The following is a 19,121-nucleotide window of genomic DNA, read 5'->3' on the forward strand; positions in this document are numbered from 1 at the left end:
GCCCGCCCTGCGGCCCTTCTTTCCCGGAGCCCTCGTGGAGGTGCGGGCGCGGCGCGGCGGCTCCGGGGCCCGGGCGGGGCTGGGGGGCCGCGCTGAGGGGAGCGGACCGGGAGCGGGACCAGGAGCAGGATCTGGGCCGCGGCCGGGCTATGGGGTTGGGAGCGGTGGGCCCCAGGGCGGAGAGAAGGGAAGGGTGGCGACCCAGCTGATCCGCTCTTCTTTCTGGCAGTCCCCAGCTCGTCTTTAAACCCACCGGGCGATCCTTGGAGCACCGCCGAGATGCCCAGGGAAGACAGGGCTACGTGGAAGTCCAACTATTTTATGAAAATCATCGTGAGTGTCGGCTTGGAGCCCTCGTGGGGCGCTGCTGGGGCATGCTCGGGGCAGCGGGAACCAGGCGGGCCGGGCTGTGGGGGCTTTTAGGAGCGATAGGTGAGTGCTCAGGGGCGTCTGAACGAGTTCCTGGCACTAGGAAGAGAGGTGAGATAGTCCAGATCAGGCCTGCTGAGAATTTGCCGTGGCACTTGCAGACTTGTTCAGGGATGGGACTCCATGGCTGAGTGAAAGATGCTGCCTATGGCACACCCAGCCTCACTTGGGGCTCATCATTCTCAAACTTCTGGCAGACTTTTTCTACGTTTTAGTGTGTTACAGTTTTAATGCCGCTCTGTGCACTGCTCCGAATTTCTTTGTATAGTTACAGTGTTTGTTTTGGTGTAGCAACTCCTGGATGATTACCCAAAATGTTTCATTGTGGGAGCAGACAACGTGGGATCCAAGCAGATGCAGCAGATCCGGATGTCCCTGCGTGGAAAAGCTGTTGTGCTGATGGGGAAGAACACGATGATGCGCAAAGCTATTCGTGGTCATCTGGAGAATAACCCTGCTCTAGAAAAGTGGGTAGTGCTGCCTGAGGGCACTTTGCGTCCTCTGTCTTGGACAGGGGAGGTTGTCTAAGGAGTAAAACTGAGGGCTGGTTGTCTAAGAAGTAAAACTGAGGGCTGTCCTCTTTTCTTCAGGCTGCTGCCTCACATCCGTGGGAATGTGGGCTTTGTCTTCACTAAGGAGGATCTGACTGAGATCCGGGACATGCTGCTGGCTAACAAGGTAAGGGAGATCAGTCCTCACTTTGTGTTTATGCTGAGATGGAACACAAAATAAAGCTGAGTCTTTGTGGTGGACAGGAAGTCCTCAAGGTTTGGGCATTGGCCCTTGCAGTCTTAGCCAAACTGCCTCACTTGCATGTGCCTGTGTCCTGTCTCTCCTGGAGGAGCACCTCAGGGAGGAGGTGATCCCACAAGATCTGAGGTGAGCATTCTTGCAGCTTCTCGTCTCTCCCCTCTCAGGTGCCAGCTGCTGCCCGTGCTGGTGCCATCGCTCCTTGTGATGTGACTGTGCCAGCCCAGAACACGGGCCTTGGACCTGAGAAGACCTCCTTTTTCCAGGCCTTGGGCATCACCACAAAGATTTCGAGAGGAACCATTGAAATTCTGGTCAGTGAGCTGCAGTCGTTCAAGTTGTTCCTTTACTGGGAGGCCTTGATTGTGGCAGCTGAGGGAGCTGTGAAGGCCAAAGTGCTCATTGTGCCAAGATACTGTATGAGCAGTGTGATTATTGAACTTTGGGATCTGGAGGAGGGTTGGCTGGCTTGGCTTCAGTGCGCAGTGTGGGGGGATTGAAGTTCTCCATTAGATTTTCCAGGGGTAGGCTCTGTCAGAGGAACGTGCAGGTGAGCTACCTGTAGGTAATGAAGGAAAGGTGCTGTGTTTCTCTTGGCTGACATGGACTTGTTTATGTGGTCTGGGGCTTTCTCTGATTGTGGAGCTGAATGTGGAGCTGAATGTTGGTTGTGCTCATTTGCTCCTCCACTTCCACCATCTGTGTTTGTGTCCCACTGCTTTGATGTGCTGGAATTTCTTGGTGTGTATTCACTCCTTTTCCCTCATCTCCTCAGAGTGATGTGCAGCTTATCAAGACTGGAGACAAAGTGGGTGCCAGCGAAGCCACCCTGCTCAACATGCTAAACATCTCCCCGTTCTCCTTCGGGTTGGTGATCCAGCAGGTCTTTGATAATGGCAGCATTTACAACCCCGAAGTGCTGGACATCACCGAGGAGACCTTGCACAAGCGCTTTCTGGAGGTGAGTGCCCTCGCTATTGTGGGAGCCAGCACTGCCAGAACAAAGTGTCCTGTCTGGTATTTTCCATGAGGTCCTGCAGAGCCGGGAGCTCTCCCTGGTTCTCTAGAGAAACTGTGTGTCAGGGAGCACCTTCCTGTAGGATTCGTCATCTGAATCAGCTTCGGAAATCATTTGAGGCAGTTAAAATCATGGAATATCCTGAATTGGAAGGGCCCCCACAAGGATCATCGGGTCCAGCTCCTGGCCTTGCACAGGACACCTCAGCAATCCTACCCTGTGTCTGAGAGCATTGTCCAAATGCTTCTTGAGCTCTGGCAGCCTTGGGGCCATGACCATTCCATGGCAAACCTGTTCAGTGCCCCGCCACCCTCTGGGGGAAGAACTTTTTCTTACTATTGCACTTAAAACTCCCCTGACACACCTTTATGCCGTTCTCTTGGGTCCTGTCACTGGTTACCAGAGAGCAGAGATCAGTGACACATAAATATTGATGCCTTGATTTCACTGGAGCTGTTACCTGTGTGCATTGCATGCTTTCCTTTCTGTTTGCATTGTAAAAGCTGTCATCTGGCCATCCTCTGCTGCGATTTCTAGGTTATTTCTCAGGCCACAGAAACACAAGTTTGTCTCTTTGCAGGGTGTTCGCAATGTTGCCAGCATCTGTCTGCAGATTGGGTACCCGACCATCGCGTCCGTGCCCCACTCCATCATCAACGGCTACAAGCGTGTCCTGGCCGTGGCTGTGGAGACCGACTACACCTTCCCACTGGCTGAAAAGGTAATGGCTGGCTCTGAGCTCTGCAGAGAGGGTGTTAGAAGTGCAGCCAGGCACATTCACAGCATGTCCCCTGGTTTGAGAGGACTGGGATGTTTCGCTCTCGTGCTGAGATTGAGGCAGGAACAGGCGAGAGGCAGGATTGTAGAAAAGGCAAAGAAAACTCAAAAGAACCATGTGGTTTTTATGGAGTGGTACCATAGGTTCTATTCTATTGGCTAATTAACAAAAATATCTTTCTCACACACTGTCCTTAAGAGGAACAGAAAAATAAAGTAGAAAAACACCTGCAAATTGTTTATACTCAACAAGTTATCACATCTTTCCAACTCCCTAAAACTTCTCACAAGCCACTGTGGGAAACGCTTGCTGTTTCTCCCTCTCTGTTCCGTGGCATCCACACTGAGACACGCCTCTGTGAGATGTGTTTGGAGAAGGGGCACCCGCTTCCTTCCATATGTTGTGTACAAATGGCAGGAGAGAGCTGATTTACCTGTGGGCTGAAAGCTTAGCTTAAATATCTTTGGTTCTTCATATCTGCTACTGATAAGTGGACCTGTTTGGATTCTGGCAAGCTGCAAGTGCTGCCTTTATCATTGTAAAAGTTCAGTCCTGCAAAATGTTTTGTTCCCTGTGAGTTTATGTTTTTTCCCCCGCTTTTACAGGTGAAGGCCTTCCTGGCGGACCCCTCAGCTTTTGTGGCAGCTATGCCAGTGGTGGCTGAAGCCGCTGCACCTGCTGCTGCCGCTGCTGCTGCTCCAGCAAAGGAGGCAGCGAAGGAGGAGTCGGAGGAGTCTGACGAGGACATGGGATTTGGTCTCTTTGACTAACAGCAGCCACCCTCTCTGCCTCTGTCAGAGTTGGCCCGATGGGAGAAATAAAAAGCTATTTTACATCTTCATGTGTGCCTGCATCGATGGTGTAGTCTCCATGTCAGCTGGGGTTTGGGAACGGTGTAACGCGAGGGGCCCTGCGCTCCAGGGCGATGGTGGTTCTCGGGCCGCGGCACGGCAGGGAGCGGTTGTGCCCCGGCCCGGGTGCTAAAGGGGAGCAGTTGTTCTCGGGGCCGCAGCGCGGCTCTCCCCGGCCGGGCCGAGCGCAGGCCGTGCCCGTAGCACGTCGGGGCGGTGCAGCCGCCGCCCGTCCCGTCCCGTTCCGTCCCGTTCCGGTTCCCCGCGCGGCGCGGCCGGGGCTCCCGGGCCGGGCGGGCAGCGCCCATCGCCGTGGCGCCGGGCCCGCCCCGGAAGCCGCTACCGGTTCCGGGGTCGAGCGGAGCGATGGCGGCCGACACGCAGGTGAGTGCGGGATGGGCCGCGCACGGTCCGGCCCGGGCAGGGGAGAGCGGCGGGGGCTGCGCCCGGGCCCGCGCCCCGGCCCGCTCTGGCCCCGCCGCGCCCTCGGCCCGGCTGCGGGGCCCGGCCCGGCGCCCGAAGCCGCCCGGGGACGTGGCAGCCGGGGCGGGCCCCGCCGAGCCGCCCGCACCGCGCCGTGCCCGGCCCGCGGGAAGCGGCCGCCGCCGGGGAACCCGGGCGGAGCGGGGGCGACCGGGACCGGCCCGGCGGAGACCCGGCACGAGTCGCGTCCCGCCCGGCTGCGGCGCCGTGTGCGGCTGTTCCGGTTCGCACCGCCCGGCGCGGTGTGACCGCTCCCCGTGCCCCGAATGTGGGATCTCCGGCTTCATCCTGAGGGGCTTAGGATGTTCCCAGAGCAAATCCCAGTCTGCTCGGCATCAGATCTTTACTTGTACAAATACTGCCTTTGTCCTCTGTATTTGTTTGCAGAAGCATTGATGGTATGCTGGCTGTGTAATGTGTACATAAATATCTTTAAAAAATAAAAATAGAAAGCAAACTGTTGAAGCCTGTCCCAGTGGCTTTTCCGTGGAGACTTGGTGGGTAGTCGAGGTTTTGGAGTTTGTGTAAGTCACTGAGATGCTAGTGAGATCCTGTAGTGTAATACATAATTTATATTTTTCATTTCTAGACTTAGGATAATTTTAACACGTTTTTCATGTCTGCACATTCCCCTGCTCGTCATTAAGTAGCATGAGTAAGTGCAGCTTGGTTTGAGTTTGCGTGTGATGAACTCATGTAGTTGAAGTCTTTGAGGAGAGCAGGTCCACAGCAGCAGCTGGTTCGTTTGGTTCTGGTGTCAGTGACATTGCTGGTCACCCTTTGCAGCTCAGCCCAGCCTCACTGTTCACAGGTGCAGCACTGCTTCCAGCCAGCTTTAAGGGGACCTGTGGGTGTGAAACGGTGGCAGTCTCAGGGAGGTGTGGATGGACTTGAAAGGTCAGGAAGCCACTGTGCAGGATCAGCCTTCCAGAGTGTAGGCAAAAAGCTTCACTGAAAGCAGCTTTGAGGAGCTCTTTGAAAAATATTGAAAAGAGAAGGAACAGTTTTCTATGAGTTTCTAAAGACATGCTCTGCCTTTTGTAAAGATGATATAAAATTGCTCAGTTTAAGAGCTGGATTTCAAAAGCCTTTCCTGGAGAGCTGTGCTTTGCTTTATGTAAATGCAGAAAACCTGGGTGTGTAGGTCTCCCTGGGCTGTCTGCAGTTCAAGTGCCCCTTGAAGACTACCTGGACTTCAGGAGATAACATACAGGGAGAAGCTCCTTTGAATTCTGGAAATTACTGTTTTTTGCTTTGAAAGGTCCTGTACTCCAGATTATGGGTCCCAGTTCTTACTCTGTGTTACTTTTAGAGGGGTGTCTCTTACAGAGCATGAGAGCACAGATAATTGGAGAGCAGTCATCCCTCAACCCTGGGGAAGGAGTTTCACAGTGTGTGAGGAACAGTGACCTTTCCTTGGTGGATGCTCTCATTTGGGCAGTAGGAGGTCATGTGGCAGCAAGTGACATGTTCTGCTTGCCCTGGTTTATGTTCTGTGGGTTGATCTCAAAGGCAGTCTGGTGTTTTTTCTGCTTTGTGGTTTTAGATTTCTGACACACTGAAGCGGTTTGCAGTGAAAGTAACTACAGCCAGCGTGAAGGAGCGGAGAGAGATCCTCAGTGAGCTGGGAAAATGCATTTCTGGGAAAGGTAAAAGCTTGGGAGCACTGTTCTGCTTACCTGGGTGGAGGAGAATGTTAAAATGTTTTGTTTCAAAAGGCTGTGTGAAGGGTACTGGTTTAGGGAGAGACTGGCAGTGTGTGCTCAATCACAGGGTTAATTCCAGGTGTGGGGTTTGTGGGTAGCACAGAACCAGCTTTTGGCACATCTGCTTTTTCCAGTCAGTTGTTGTAGCATTGTGTATGGTAGTTCTTCATATAGTGTATCACTTGAGTTTCTTTCATGACTCTTGGCTTGTTCTTTTAGTACATATGGAATATTTGGATACACACATGTATAGAGATGGGGAGTGTGGAAGATTACAGATGGTCTTAATAAAACAGCTGAAGCAATTTTTTTAAACTTATTTCTCTCATTTTCTGAAGATGACCATGTTTCACATGTTCCAGTTATCCCATTATTTGTAAAAATACGTATAAAATGTACAGAAAGAGCAAACTTTTACTTTGGTTCTTGCAAGCAATTTCATAGATGCAAACATTTTACTGATTTCAGTCATAAAGTGAATCGTGTTTGTGTTAAAGATCAAGAGCACAGTGATTTATGAAGAAGTATTTTGAAATACATTGTTACAGATCTCCCAGAAGGTGCAGTGAAAGGCCTTTGCAAACTCTTCTGCCTTACTCTGCATCGGTACCGGTGAGTAAATGTGGTGGTGTTCACATGGTGGCATTCACAGGGGAATCAGAACGAGGGAAGAGATGAGGATCTGACTCCATGTTTCAGAAGGCTGATTTATTATTTTATGATATATATTATATTAATTGTAAATGATATATTAAAACTATACTAAAAGAATAGAAAAAGGATTCATCAGAAGGCTAGCAAGGAAAGGAAAGAATGAAATGATAGCAAAAGCTCGTGACTTTCAGAGAGTCAGAGCCAGCTGACTGTGATTGGCCATTAATTAGAAACAACCAACATGGACCAATCAAAGATCCACCTGTTGCATTCCACAGCAGCAGATAATTATTGTTTTTCTTTTCCTCTGAGGCTTCTCAGCTTCTCAGGAGAAAAAATCCTAGCAAAAGGATTTTTATAAAATATCATGGCTACAAGTAAATTGATGTGGAAAGGCTGTATTATGTAATCTGTCAGTACTTAGTCATTAAATTGGTCTGGAGCATCTGGAAGTGTTAGCATGCAGTGTCACAGAAATGTATGTGACATCAAAAAATGTCATCTTGTAATTGCATTCTCAGGCAAGGACTGACATTAAAAAGTTCTACAATATTTGCCTTGCATTTCATCTTTAATTTTGAAATGAAAACTTTAATCCTGTGGTTCAGTTTGCAAGAATGAACACCCCAGTGCTTGTGAAGCAAGACTGAGCTGTCTTTTAGATGCCTTTTAGAAAATTTTAGGTGGGATTAAATCATGGTCTGTTGTAGAGGAGCTGTTCAGAACCCATTTTCTTCTACATAACTGCTGTCACTTGAGGAAGGGAATGGAGGTCTCTGATAAACAGAGACAGAACAGCAAGGATAAAATAGTTATTAGGCTGACTGCTGAAGTGAGACAGCAGAGCAGGGGTAGTGGTGAGGTGCAGGGGTGGTGTGGGTGCAGTGTGGCAGGCTGGGGACGTTCCTGATCCGTGTCTGTCACAGGGATGCGGCGTCCCGCAGGGCCCTGCAGCTGGCCCTGCAGCAGCTCGCAGAGTCCCAGCCTGAGGCCACGGCCAGGAACCTGCTGCACTCACTGCAGTCCTCAGGGATCGGCGCCAGGGCTGCCGTGCCCAGGTGAGTCGCCTCGGGTGGAAGTGGAAGCAGTTCTGAGTTTCTGGCAGTTCCTCGTGTTCAGAATGAGGCTTCTGCTGCTGCTTGGCAGAATTGTTAAAAGCCTTTAGAGGGAAAGCTCTTAGTGCTGTTCAGATTTTCCTCTCTTATCTTTGCCATACCATCTGGGAAAGCAGAGGGAATACCTTGGTATAACTGCTGGTGGACTGGGGCTGAGTTATGGTTTAGCCTTTTTTAAACTTCAGGTCTGGGGAGATGAGGAACACACTCTTTCAAGAAACAATCTCCAAAATTACTAGGAAAGGAAATTTCATCACCTGTCAAATGTTCAGCTGCCTCATGTGCTATTTGGAAGCTTTGAGTGTCAAACCAGAGCTGAAACAACCAACTTCTGAGGCCTGATTATTTTCTGTAAAAACTACGGTTTTAGCTGCATTTTTATGTGATAAAATTGTTTGTCAGGCAGGTGCTGTTCTAATTTGGGCAAAATAGGTCTGTGATGGTCTAGCAGGTGTAAGTTATGTCGATTGACCTCCCTCTCCTGTTTGTACAACAGTAAGAGCAGTGGATCTGCAGCTCTGCTGGCACTCTCCTGGACATGCCTGCTTGTTCGCACAGTCTTTCCAACCCCTGACAAGAGACAGGGAGAAACATGGAAAAAACTGGTAGGTTCTTTAAGGTTTGCAGATATATCCCATCACATATATGGGCTTAAATGTTTCTAATGTGTTTAAATTGCTGCAATGTTGCAAACAATTCTGAATTTAACTGAAAACACCAAATTGGAATCCAGTTTTAGAGGGAGATTTGGTGTATTGTGACCTCTCTCCTTCCCCCTGGAGAAAGCTGAAGGTGTATAAAGCATGAGTGGGGCAGTCCTGCACTTGTGCAGTTGCTCTGCATACAGAGATGGCTACTGGTGCCTCTGAGGGGCATCTGCAGTGTGACATGAAGTCCTTGTGCCTCCCTTGAAATATCTCTCTATGATACTGTCATACAGCTTTTGCCTTCCTTTCACTTCCTTTACACAAACATGTGATTGTGCTCGTAGCACACTGGGATATAGCTGGAACAGATTTTAAGAAGAGATGTAATCTGTTTTCAGTGTTTCCAAAACTGTTGGGCATGGTTCTGCTCGAGGTGTGGGATGAAAGCAAAGGAAGCTTGTTGGAAGAACTTAGATGATGTAAAGATTTAAGCAGATTCAGCTGATCATTGACAATCATTGACATTTGGCATGTCTTGTTTGATATGAGCTCTGTGAGAAGCAGGTGCACAAAGATTTTTTTGTCTGCTGCCTTTGGCAGGTGGAGGTTCAGTGTTTGCTCCTTTTGGAAGTCCTGGGAGGCTCTCACAAGCAGGCAGTGGATGGGGCTGTGAAGAAATTGAACAGGCTGTGGAAAGAGGTGATGTTTACATTATGTGCCATATTCTACAGGTGTTCTGTTCTGCGGTGTTAACATGCCTTCCTTTTCTCCTCTTAAGAACCAGGATCTGGTGGATCAGTACCTATCTGTCATTCTGGGGCTTGAACCAAGCCAGAGTTATGCTGCAATGCTTGGCCTTGTGGTGCAGTTTTGCACAGCCCAGAAGGAGATGGATATTATTAAACGATACAAGGTGAGTCTGTTGTACAGCTTTTTTGGGGGGAATAACAAGCATCATCTGTTATCATGAAGAAAGGACTGAATAGGTGTCTTAGTGAGGCTGGTACTTTGCTTCTGCCCTGGTTTCACTGTCTGGCAATTCAGTAGTCCTGCACTTCTGACTGAAAGCTGGGGTGTGTTTAGACAGGAGGTGCCACATAAATGGCAGTTTGGTGTTGCCTGTGCATTTCTGTGGATGTCCAACATACAGCTTCCTGCCTTGTCCCTGCTGTGGGAATGAAAGGCAGCATGTAGCTCTCACTGTGGTTTGAGTGTTGGGCTCAGGGAGAGCAGGGAGCACTGGTCTCTGCTTGACTGGCTCATGTGAGGGTGGAAAGGAAAGCTTTCAGAGGAGGAGGAGATGGGTTGTCCACCTTGGCACCTGACGGTGTGCCAGGAGCTGAGTACAAGTTGAGATGTGGCTGTAATCTGGTGTTTCTCCTTGTTCAGAGTGCTCTCCTGGATTTCTATTTGAAGACCATCCTTATGAGCAAGACAAAGCCTCAGAAGCACGTGCTGGTGAGACAGTGTTTAGAGCTGCTTGTGATGCTGTCCCACAGGCAGCACTGCCCTGTGCTGAGTGCCCTGTCCCCTTTGCAGGACAGCTGTTCTCCCCTGCTTCGCTACGTGTCCCACGCTGAGTTCAAGGACTCTGTTTTGCCAACTCTGCAGAAATCGCTGCTGCGGAGCCCTGAGAACGTAACTGAGAGTGAGTCTGTCACCTCTGCACTGCTCTGTCAAAGAGCCTAAATCCTTATCACTCTGGAGCTGGTGGGGCAGTGTCACTCTGGGCTTTGCTTTTGGTCCCCGAGTGCAGGCAGGACTGTCTGGCATCAAGGGTTAGATGTGGAGAAGCAGCATTTGTGGTGTGATCCCAGTGTCAGGGTATGTGATAGCTACTGTTTTTGCACCAAGGACAGGATTTCACAGCTGAGTGCTAAGAATAATCCTGAATTATTCTGTTCATTTGGCATCAGTTTCAGTAGTTTTTTTTATTCCTGCTCCTTATTAACCTGTCTGCTCTTGATGTGAACTGTGGGGAAGAGTGTATTAAAATGCTAATGGCATATCACATTTTGTTAAGTAACTGTTTTTATCTCTTATGTTGTCAGCAATCTCTTGCTTGCTCGTATCTGTGAACCTGGATCTTAGCCAGTATGCTCTAGACATCGTGAAAGGACTGGCCAGTAAGTACACTCTCTGACTTCTGGAGGGAATTATGAATTCAGAATAAAGCTTTCTGCAACTTTCTGGCTGTACCTACAACAGCTTGGTTCCTGGTGAAAAGGTTGTTTTAGGTGGGAGGGAGGATGATGCTGTAAATTGGAACTGGAATAGTTCACATGATGGTTCCAGAAGCTGGATTAAGCCACCTGTAAAGATAATCCTTACTTGCTGATTTTATGCAGTTTGTCATAAGGATCTCTTGGCTTATGTGTTAATTTCTAGGTCATCTGAAATCCAACAGTGTGCAGCTGATGGATGAAGCAGTTGTGGCATTGAAGAACTTGGCTCGGCAGTGCAGCGATCCTTCAGCTGTGGAGTCTCTGGGCAGGCACCTTTTTGCCATCTTAGGGGGTGAGTAAATTGTAGGATAAGCAGTGGGGATGAATCAAGGTTTGACAGCCTCAGAGTTTTGTGTATTTTATTTTCTGTTCTCTTTACTGCCTCTATGGAGGGGGTGGCTCAGCTTGGATCAGAAATAATGGGGCAAACTTTTGAGTTTTGGAGGAGATTCTGGAGATTCTTGATGTAGCACAGAGCTGTTGCCTGTAATCACCTGTCACCTTTGTGTTTCTTGTTGGCAGGCTCAGAGGGGAAGCTGACAGTTGTTGCTCAGAAGATGAGTGTCCTTTCAGGTGAGGGTCCTGGAAGCAAGCTGCTTCTCTGGTGGAAGAAATTGAGCAGAAGGCTGAATGGAAGGGATCTCTTCCTCAGCCTTTAGGATTTTCAGCCTGTCACTCTAAATTGGGTGTAATGGAAGCCATAGAGGGTGCTGGATACCACATACCAATTCCTGACTTTCTATTCAAAGAAAATAATTGGCTGGTAGGCCAAAAATTTTCTTCAAAGAAGATGACTTGCACCCAGAGTGAAAATGAAGACAGAGATCTGGCAGTGTGGTACATGGTGGATGTAATATCCAGGTGTAGTAACAAGAAAAAGAGATGTCTGTGCAAGGATTGAAGTGTGAAGGATTGTTCTTGATTGGTTTTAGATGTTGTGCTGGTAGTTTGGGAATTACTGAGAGAATTCTGTCCTTTCAGGGATTGGCAGCCTTAGTCACCATGTGGTTTCTGGGCCCTCCAGCCAAGCTCTGAGTGCAACTGTGGCTGAGCTTTTCATCCCTTTCCTGCAACAAGAAGGTGAGAGCTCTTGCCTTTGTTCTGGGTTTGCTAAGCTGTGTTTCATCTTGAGCAGGGTTTTTACATGGTTATTCAAGATTAATCTGGATTATTTCCTGCTGTGTAAGAGAATCTGTTGCCCTGTTTTGATGAGCAACCCCAGGGAGACTGTGCTGTGCTGTTATGAGCACGTCTTCTTTTCCTGCATCCTCTTGTTGTTACTTGCTTTCTGTTTTCTGTTCTGTGCTTTCTGCAATTGCTGAACTGATGTGAGCTCTGGTTTTTCCCCAGTCCATGAAGGCACATTGGTCCATGCAGTCTCTGTCCTGGCCCTTTGGTGTGCTCGGTTCACCACAGAAGTTCCTAAAAAGCTGCTGGAATGGCTAAAGAAAGCCTTCAGCCTTAAAACCTCGACTTCAGCAGTGAGACATGCCTACCTGCAGTGCATGCTAGCCTCCTTCAAAGGTAAACCTGGGCAGCTGCTGATAACTCTTGGTTGTGGGGCTTAGGAGGAGAGTTAGCAACCTTTGTACTTCCTGATACAGAGAGCTCTGCAGATTAGGAAGATTTTGTAAGGCAATGTCTTTTTACTGACCTCCTTCACATTTCTCCTTAAACTTTTCTGCCTCAAGTTTATAAAGATGGTTTGTTTCATTGCATAACTAAAATCACTGTCCATCATGCTGTCTTTCATATATCTCAAAGTAATTTTTGATTGCTTTATTTTTGTCTTACAACTAAATTCTAGCTCAGGGGCCATACTTCTGTTTTATGTAGCACCCAGCACAGTTGGATCTTGGTCTCTGATTTTGACTCTGGGGAAGTCTAAAAAAAATTTCTGTGTTTGAAATGAAGAACTCAAGAAATTACTCTCTTTTGGTGATCCTCTCAGGATTGACATCTTGGTCCTGCCCCCTTTGACTGCAGCATTTCATGCACATTTGTAGACCTCTGGGATTCCTTAACTTCTGAATGTTTGAAGTGAAACAGATGGTCATGGCATGCCAGGAATTTGCTTTCCCTCTCTCAGGGAAACATTAGTCTTTGAAGTCAGACTTCCTGTGATTTGAAGTGATTCCTTTAATGTAACTGAATTAGCATTTTCTTTTGCATCCTGTGAACAGAAACTTAATCTATTGAGATAGGACTGTTCTGTCTGTGAGAAAAGGATTGAAGTGGTTGCTATTGAGCTTTTCATAGTTGCAATTTAGTGGTAGTGATTGGCAAATACTTTGGGAGATTCAGTGTTCCCAGTGTGTGTCTGATTCCTCTCCTTGTCTCCTGGCAGCAGAAAAACCATTGATACTTGGGTTGGAAAGTGAGGACCATGCTGTTTTGTAATGTGTCTCTTCTGTCCCCTCAGGTGACACATTATTGCAGGGAATGGACTTGCTGCCAATGCTGATCCAGACAGTAGAAAAAGCAGCATCTCAAAGTACTCAGGTTCCCATGGTAACTGAAGGAGTTGCTGCAGCTTTGTTGATCTGCAGGATGTCTGTAATTGAGGGACAAACTGGTAAGGTCACAAAACAGCTGGCAGAATCCAATATAAACAGGTTCTGAGGGTTAGCACTTCTTGACAGTCTACAGGAGATACTATTTCTTAATCTGTGTATAGTTCCTACATAGAGCATCATTGAGCTTCTATAAACCAGGGAAAGATTATTCCCATCTCTCTCATTTATGTCAGTGAAGAGTTCTTACTCTTCCATGGCTTTACAAATTCCAGCTTCCTCTTTATTCTGACAGGAGATGTTCACCCTGACCTTACATGGTCAGATTTGCCTGATGCATGGACAGTATTCTTTGATTGTTATTTGGGTAGTGTTTTATGAACCTTGGGGAAGCATAGGGACTGGAATTCTGTCTCCCATTAGAGGATATTACAAGAGCTCTCTGAGTTCATGCATCTGCCAGGATATAAAATCAGGTGTGTTCTACCAAAAGCAACACACCACTTCCCTCCTCTTCTTTACTTCTAGAAAGGTTTGCCCTATGAAAGATTAAGGAAAATTAGACTTTACATTTCACACATAAGTCAGAGAAGAGTATTTCTGTCAGCTGGTGTTTTTTGGGTGTGTTTATAGTTCTAAATGAGAGACTTTAGAATTGAAGATCAGTAAAGCTAGGAGGAACTTGAGGGATTTCAGGAGAGAGAATTCTACCGTATTTTGTGTACACTGGTGACTTCTGACTTATTTTGAAACACCCTTGATGGACATCTGTTCTTTTCTTATCAGAGTCTAAGCTGAGTGGTTTCTGGCAGCTGATTTTGGATGAGAAAAAACAAATTTTTACATCTGAGAAGTTTTTGCAGTCTGCATCAGAGGAAGGTAAATTGGCAGTTACTGTATATCCAGTTGTTGTTTAACTCTGTTTCTTAGTATTTGACAACTAATGTTGTTAGCCCTGTTCTATGTCCTTGGAGAATACAGTTTCAGATTAAAAGGAGCTGTGTACTCTTCAGAGTACATCTACAGTAACTGTAGTCTAAGCTTGAAAATGAATTAATTTATTTCTTGATGAACCTGAGTTATCACTCATTTATTATTCCAAATGATAAAGAAATGGAAGGGCCTTGTGACAGCTGACACTCAGGACCCATTTCATTGCCACTGAAGCCATTTTGGCAGGGCTCAGGAATTAACAGAACAGAAGCACTGAGCGTGGTGTTTATAATTTGCTTTGCTCTGTCAACTTAGACCAAAATAGGTCACACACAATGGTCAGGAAAATTGTCCTGGGATCCAGCTAACAACATTTCAATGAAATCATGGTTCAGTTCCCAGTGTTGGCAGATCTGAGTTGGATTTGTCTTAGCTTCAATTAGAAGATTATGTAGAGGCTCAGCTTGGGGAGCTATTTTAATGTGTCCTGTTTGCTGTTCATTTGTTTCCAGGTAAAAAAATCTGTTTCCTTACAAAGTCTCATGCTGTTTTAAATATTTGTCTTTTCCCCCAGCCATGTGCACCGTGCTGCAGCTGACAGAGCGCCTGCTCCTGGATCATGCACAGCGGCTGCCTGAAAGCAAAGTTCAGTACGTACGGTGCCCTTGCTGTCCCCAATCCCTGTGTGACCCCAGGGTGCTGCTGTGGGCACTGGGGGGGTGGCCTGGGAATGTTGAGCTCGTGGTGCCTTGGTGTCCCCTTGGCTGCAGAGCTGGCTGCCTGGCTAACCCCTGTGTCTGTCTGCAGGCAGTACCACCGTGCCCTGGTGGCTGTGCTGCTGAGCCGCACGTGGCACGTCCGCAGGCAGGCCCAGCAAACAGTGAAGAAGCTCCTGTCCTCCCTGGGGGGGTACAAGCTGGCCTATGGGCTCTTGGAGGAGCTCAAAGTGGTTCTCAGTTCTCATAAGGTGAGTAGCCAGCAAGTGTCTGCTCACACAGATGTCTGAGTGGTGCCAGTCACCTCCCTGCCCTAGATTTGCTGTTGGCATTGACATACAGCCTGATGTGAACAGGATCCAGCTCCAGATGATCTCCTGGAATGCCACTTTTTACTGGATTATTGCATATTACAGTATCAATGTCTGGGGTATGCCTAGTCTTCCCTACATATGTATAAAAGACATACTCAAAATACTTTGGGGAGGAAGCTGTAATTTTCCATGTATTTTTATTATTTTAATGCAGATTTAGTATCTGCTGAAAGACCAAGTGCTTCATTCCTTTTTTTGTATCTTGGTTCTTTATAAGCCCTGGCTTATAGACTGAAGAAGTTGAGCACAATGTTCCTAGCCAGCTGGCTCAACCTTTTCCAGAGTCTTTGCCAGAAGTGATCATTTTAGTTTTATTCTACCCCAGCTTGCCAATTCCAGTATAGTCCTGCATTCCTAATCTTCTTGTCACTGTCATCCCTGTGCTTTGGTTTCGCTGTTATCCCCTTCTTTCCTTTGAAAACTTCAGGTGTTTGGTATTGACAGGGAGATGGCATTGAGCCTGCTGTTACTGTGGGGAGGTGTGTTCAGGTCTCAGGGAGGTTTGGTGTTGTCCATTCAGATTCTGCCTCACGAGGTGCTGGTGACAGAGGCAGGAGAGCTGTCGGAGCTGGGAAGGACATACATTCCCCCTCGTGTGCTGCATGAGGCCCTCTGTGTGATCTCCAGTGTGGCAGGGCTTGATGTGGACTCCTTTGAGCCAGAGAAGCTGGCCCTGGAGATGCTGCTGGTGAGCCATCATCCATCTGTAGGTAAGTGCAGGGATAAGACTCTCATGGCCAGTGTATGAGTTTTTATTGTGCTTTTTGTTTTGTTGTGCCAGCAACCTGCTTCATGTTTATTATGCTCATTTATTCCTTTTGCTAGTGGCAGTGCAGCCAGGACTTTGGCCAGCCCTCCTCATCAAGATGAAGATAGATCCTAAAGACTTCATTACCAAACATCTGAATGACATTTTACCCAGGATCACCACCTACACTCTGGAGAACCAGGTGATAACTGCTTTCCTTATGTTATTTTTGGGAGATATCTTGGAGGAGTTCAGTACTAAACTGGTCTATAAGGAAGGAGAGCTGCCTAAAAGGTGTGGAAGAGAGATTTTAAAAGAGAATGTCTCTGGGGAAAAGGAGCTGGGATTTAAGAAGGAAAGAATGTACCAGCAACTGACTAGAGTTTTAGATAACATTCAAATACCCACTGAACAACGAATTGGGGATTGGAATGTAATGGGTGTGTACTTCTTGGAGACAATTTTAAGCAAGACTGGTTATGTTTTTTTCTCCATTTTCCTGACAGTCATCTATGAATGCAGTGGGGTCTCTCTCCCTGCTTTTACCTGGCAGAGTGCTCCCACAGCTCATCAGCACTATCTCAGCATCAATGGAGAATCCAGCTCTGTGCCAGGTTACTCGAGAGGAATTTGCCATTATGAAGACACCCGAGGGAGAACTGTATGACAAATCCATAATACAGAGGTGAGTCTTCATAATTTCTTTGTGCAGCTGGGGATTGATCATCACTGATATTATTGCCACTGGATGACTGGGTGTGTCAGATGCTCTTTCTGCACAGAAGTTTGTGGCTTTTTATGCCTGGTCCTTAGTCCAGAGCAGTGCTGATTCTTTCTCTACTTATCCTTCTTAGTGCTCAACAGGATAGTATGAAAAAGGCTAACATGAAGAGGGAGAACAAAGCTTATTCCTTCAAGGAACAAATCATTGAGCTGGAGCTGAAGGAGGTAAGTTGATGGAAAAAGGAATTCCAGGCTGGTTAGAATCTTCACTGCAAGTTGTGTGTTGTTCCATGGCTTCTGGCATATGTCTGTGTGCTGGTGGGAAAGATTCTCTGAACTACTCGGAATATTTCTATCTGTATTTACCCATTTTTTAAACAAAGGTTGACTTCTCTTAGCTCTGGGGAGGGTGACATGCCATCCCCTGTAAATGAACTGGACAGCACTTTTTAATGATGCCAAATAATTTGTGACCAATGCAGAGAAACATATGTTATGCCGAGGGACACTAAAGTGTTGTTAACCTGCTGATTTCCATTTTATGTCTTTACTCAAGAGGGATATACTTGGAGGGACATTTTGATACTGTTTCAAAAATAAATTGCAATAAACCCTGTTTCCAACTTGCTTCTCTGACTAATTGAAGGGTTGGTGTTTGTAGCTCCCAGATAACGATGACCATGGCTCTCTGTTGCAGGAGATAAAGAAGAAGAAGGGAATAAAGGATGAGGTGCAGCTGACGAGCAAGCAGAAGGAGCTGATGCGTGCACAGCTGGAAAGGGAGGCTCAGATAAGGAGAAGGCTGAAGGAGGTAAGCTTTGGTTGTATTTTTTGTCACCTCTGAAACCACCATGGACCCCAGTCACTTTGATGGACAGAAAATGGTGTAGCAGTCACCTATTTGTTTCTGTTATTAGAAATGAGATTGAATTGATTTTTTTTCCCAGTGGAGCTTTTTTTTTATGGTAATCTCTTAAATTGTTTTTCCTACAGCTTGATAATGAGCTGGAAACAGCTCTAGGACTCCTGGACACTGTTTTAAAGAAAAAACCTCCTGGTCTCACTCAGTACATCCCTGGTCTCATCAGTTCCTTCTTGCCACTTCTTCGATCTCCTTTGGCTGCTCCAAGGATCAAGAAGCCTTTTCTTTCCTTGGCTTCCTGTGTCATGCCTGCTCGACTGAAAACCTTTGGTGAGTCTTTGCAGTTGCTCTTTAAGGGCAGGGTTTGTAATTTTGAAGGTGGTGAAAATTCTTGCTCTTATAGACTGTGGATCATGACCATGTACCACAGGAAGCCAAGAGGAAAAACCACCTGGAACAGTGCTTAGGGAGATGACTGTGATTTCCCAGAGATCCTGCTGCTGGGTAGGACTAGGACCAAAGACAAGGACTTGTCTGGTCAGTGCCCAGCTCTGAGGAGCAGCTGGTCACTGTGGGACCATCTTCCCTGGGCAGAGTTAGGATGGTGTCAGTGTAGCTCACACATGTTGTGAAGAAATCTGTCCCCTGACAGCCCTGGGCTGGGCTTCCTGCTCTGAGCCCCTTTGCAACCTGGGCTCTTGCCCAGAGCTTTGTTACAATTCTTGGGTTTGTATTCCTGAGGCTTTTTCTCTCGAGAAATCTTCTGGTTTAGCCCTTTCATGGATTCTTTACTCTTCCATTCCAGGTACCCTGGTAAGCCACGTGACCTTGCGCCTGCTGAAACCAGAGTGTGAGTTGGATGAATCCTGGTGCCAGGAAGAGCTGCCTACTGCTCTGAACAGAGTGGTCAGTTTGCTGCATGCCCACACCATTCCCAGCCGAAGCAGCAAGGGAGAGCCAGGTATGGTGGATATGGTACATCCTGCTGACACTGCCCCACCTCCAATAACTATGGACTGCTTTAGTTTTCAGAGTTTGTATTATATTTTGCAAGCAAAAGTTCACTTTTTTAATTGGATAGCTGTTCATAGATATGAAAAACCTTAAGGGTTTTTTTCTGCTGGTAATAGAAGTGATGTTGCAACAATAGTTAAGTGTAGAAATGAAATAACAGTCTTTTTTCTTAAAATGGTTCATACAGAAATAACAGCAGTGAAATTAGGGTTCATCTTTGCCAAGGACAGCTCCTCCCTTTCAGCACCACTTAGCATAAGGAATTCAGTGAGACTAAGTGGAGAGAGAAAATAATTGCTTGTTGTCTGTGGTCACAACAGTGAAGTGCCCATGGCCTCTGCTTGTTTGCTGTGTGGTGCTGCAGTTTATGAATATTTTATACTGGCATGATTGTAGAAAGAGCAGTTCTCTCCACTCTATAACATGAAGGCAAGCACCAGTATTTTTACAGTGCAAGGTAACGATTTGAGTTAAAGTAAACCTTTTTTCTTGATTTTTAAAAAAATTTATTTCCTGGAGTTAGTTTTTATTTAGGTTGCTTCCAGAATTTTCTTCACAGTGGAGTGCACAAGTACTTGTGCC

The 19,121-nt window shown here is 47.0% G+C and overlaps 2 protein-coding genes across 3 annotated transcripts in view; both read left to right on the forward strand.

The window, feature by feature from the left end:
- RPLP0 (ribosomal protein lateral stalk subunit P0) lies at positions 1 to 3,816 on the forward strand. The gene is made up of 8 exons (XM_054288778.1): positions 1 to 42; positions 232 to 333; positions 721 to 896; positions 1,020 to 1,107; positions 1,347 to 1,493; positions 1,955 to 2,140; positions 2,778 to 2,918; positions 3,581 to 3,816. Exons 2-8 carry the CDS (start codon positions 280 to 282, stop codon positions 3,743 to 3,745), a joined length of 957 nt encoding a protein of 318 aa, XP_054144753.1. The 5' UTR covers positions 1 to 42; positions 232 to 279; the 3' UTR covers positions 3,746 to 3,816.
- A 358-nt stretch (positions 3,817 to 4,174) lies between these two features.
- GCN1 (GCN1 activator of EIF2AK4) overlaps positions 4,175 to 19,121 on the forward strand; it is a 38,240-nt gene continuing 23,293 nt past the window's right edge. For both annotated transcript variants that reach the window (XM_054288672.1, XM_054288673.1), the window contains exons 1-25: positions 4,175 to 4,210; positions 5,856 to 5,958; positions 6,564 to 6,627; positions 7,596 to 7,727; positions 8,281 to 8,389; positions 9,032 to 9,130; positions 9,210 to 9,344; positions 9,821 to 9,889; positions 9,971 to 10,079; positions 10,483 to 10,557; positions 10,820 to 10,948; positions 11,179 to 11,229; positions 11,638 to 11,736; positions 12,007 to 12,180; positions 13,079 to 13,231; positions 13,956 to 14,048; positions 14,677 to 14,752; positions 14,910 to 15,069; positions 15,713 to 15,902; positions 16,018 to 16,142; positions 16,447 to 16,625; positions 16,795 to 16,888; positions 17,361 to 17,474; positions 17,657 to 17,855; positions 18,331 to 18,486. In XM_054288672.1, the coding sequence (XP_054144647.1) occupies positions 4,193 to 4,210; positions 5,856 to 5,958; positions 6,564 to 6,627; positions 7,596 to 7,727; positions 8,281 to 8,389; positions 9,032 to 9,130; positions 9,210 to 9,344; positions 9,821 to 9,889; positions 9,971 to 10,079; positions 10,483 to 10,557; positions 10,820 to 10,948; positions 11,179 to 11,229; positions 11,638 to 11,736; positions 12,007 to 12,180; positions 13,079 to 13,231; positions 13,956 to 14,048; positions 14,677 to 14,752; positions 14,910 to 15,069; positions 15,713 to 15,902; positions 16,018 to 16,142; positions 16,447 to 16,625; positions 16,795 to 16,888; positions 17,361 to 17,474; positions 17,657 to 17,855; positions 18,331 to 18,486 (2,905 nt within the window). In that variant the 5' untranslated portion in view covers positions 4,175 to 4,192. The remainder of the gene's footprint in view (positions 4,211 to 5,855; positions 5,959 to 6,563; positions 6,628 to 7,595; positions 7,728 to 8,280; positions 8,390 to 9,031; positions 9,131 to 9,209; positions 9,345 to 9,820; positions 9,890 to 9,970; positions 10,080 to 10,482; positions 10,558 to 10,819; positions 10,949 to 11,178; positions 11,230 to 11,637; positions 11,737 to 12,006; positions 12,181 to 13,078; positions 13,232 to 13,955; positions 14,049 to 14,676; positions 14,753 to 14,909; positions 15,070 to 15,712; positions 15,903 to 16,017; positions 16,143 to 16,446; positions 16,626 to 16,794; positions 16,889 to 17,360; positions 17,475 to 17,656; positions 17,856 to 18,330; positions 18,487 to 19,121) is intronic.

Source organism: Melozone crissalis, unplaced genomic scaffold (assembly GCF_028551555.1).
Source record: "Melozone crissalis strain CALT ecotype California unplaced genomic scaffold, PUWL_Pcris_2 ptg000063l_1, whole genome shotgun sequence".
Classification (NCBI taxonomy): domain Eukaryota; kingdom Metazoa; phylum Chordata; class Aves; order Passeriformes; family Passerellidae; genus Melozone; species Melozone crissalis.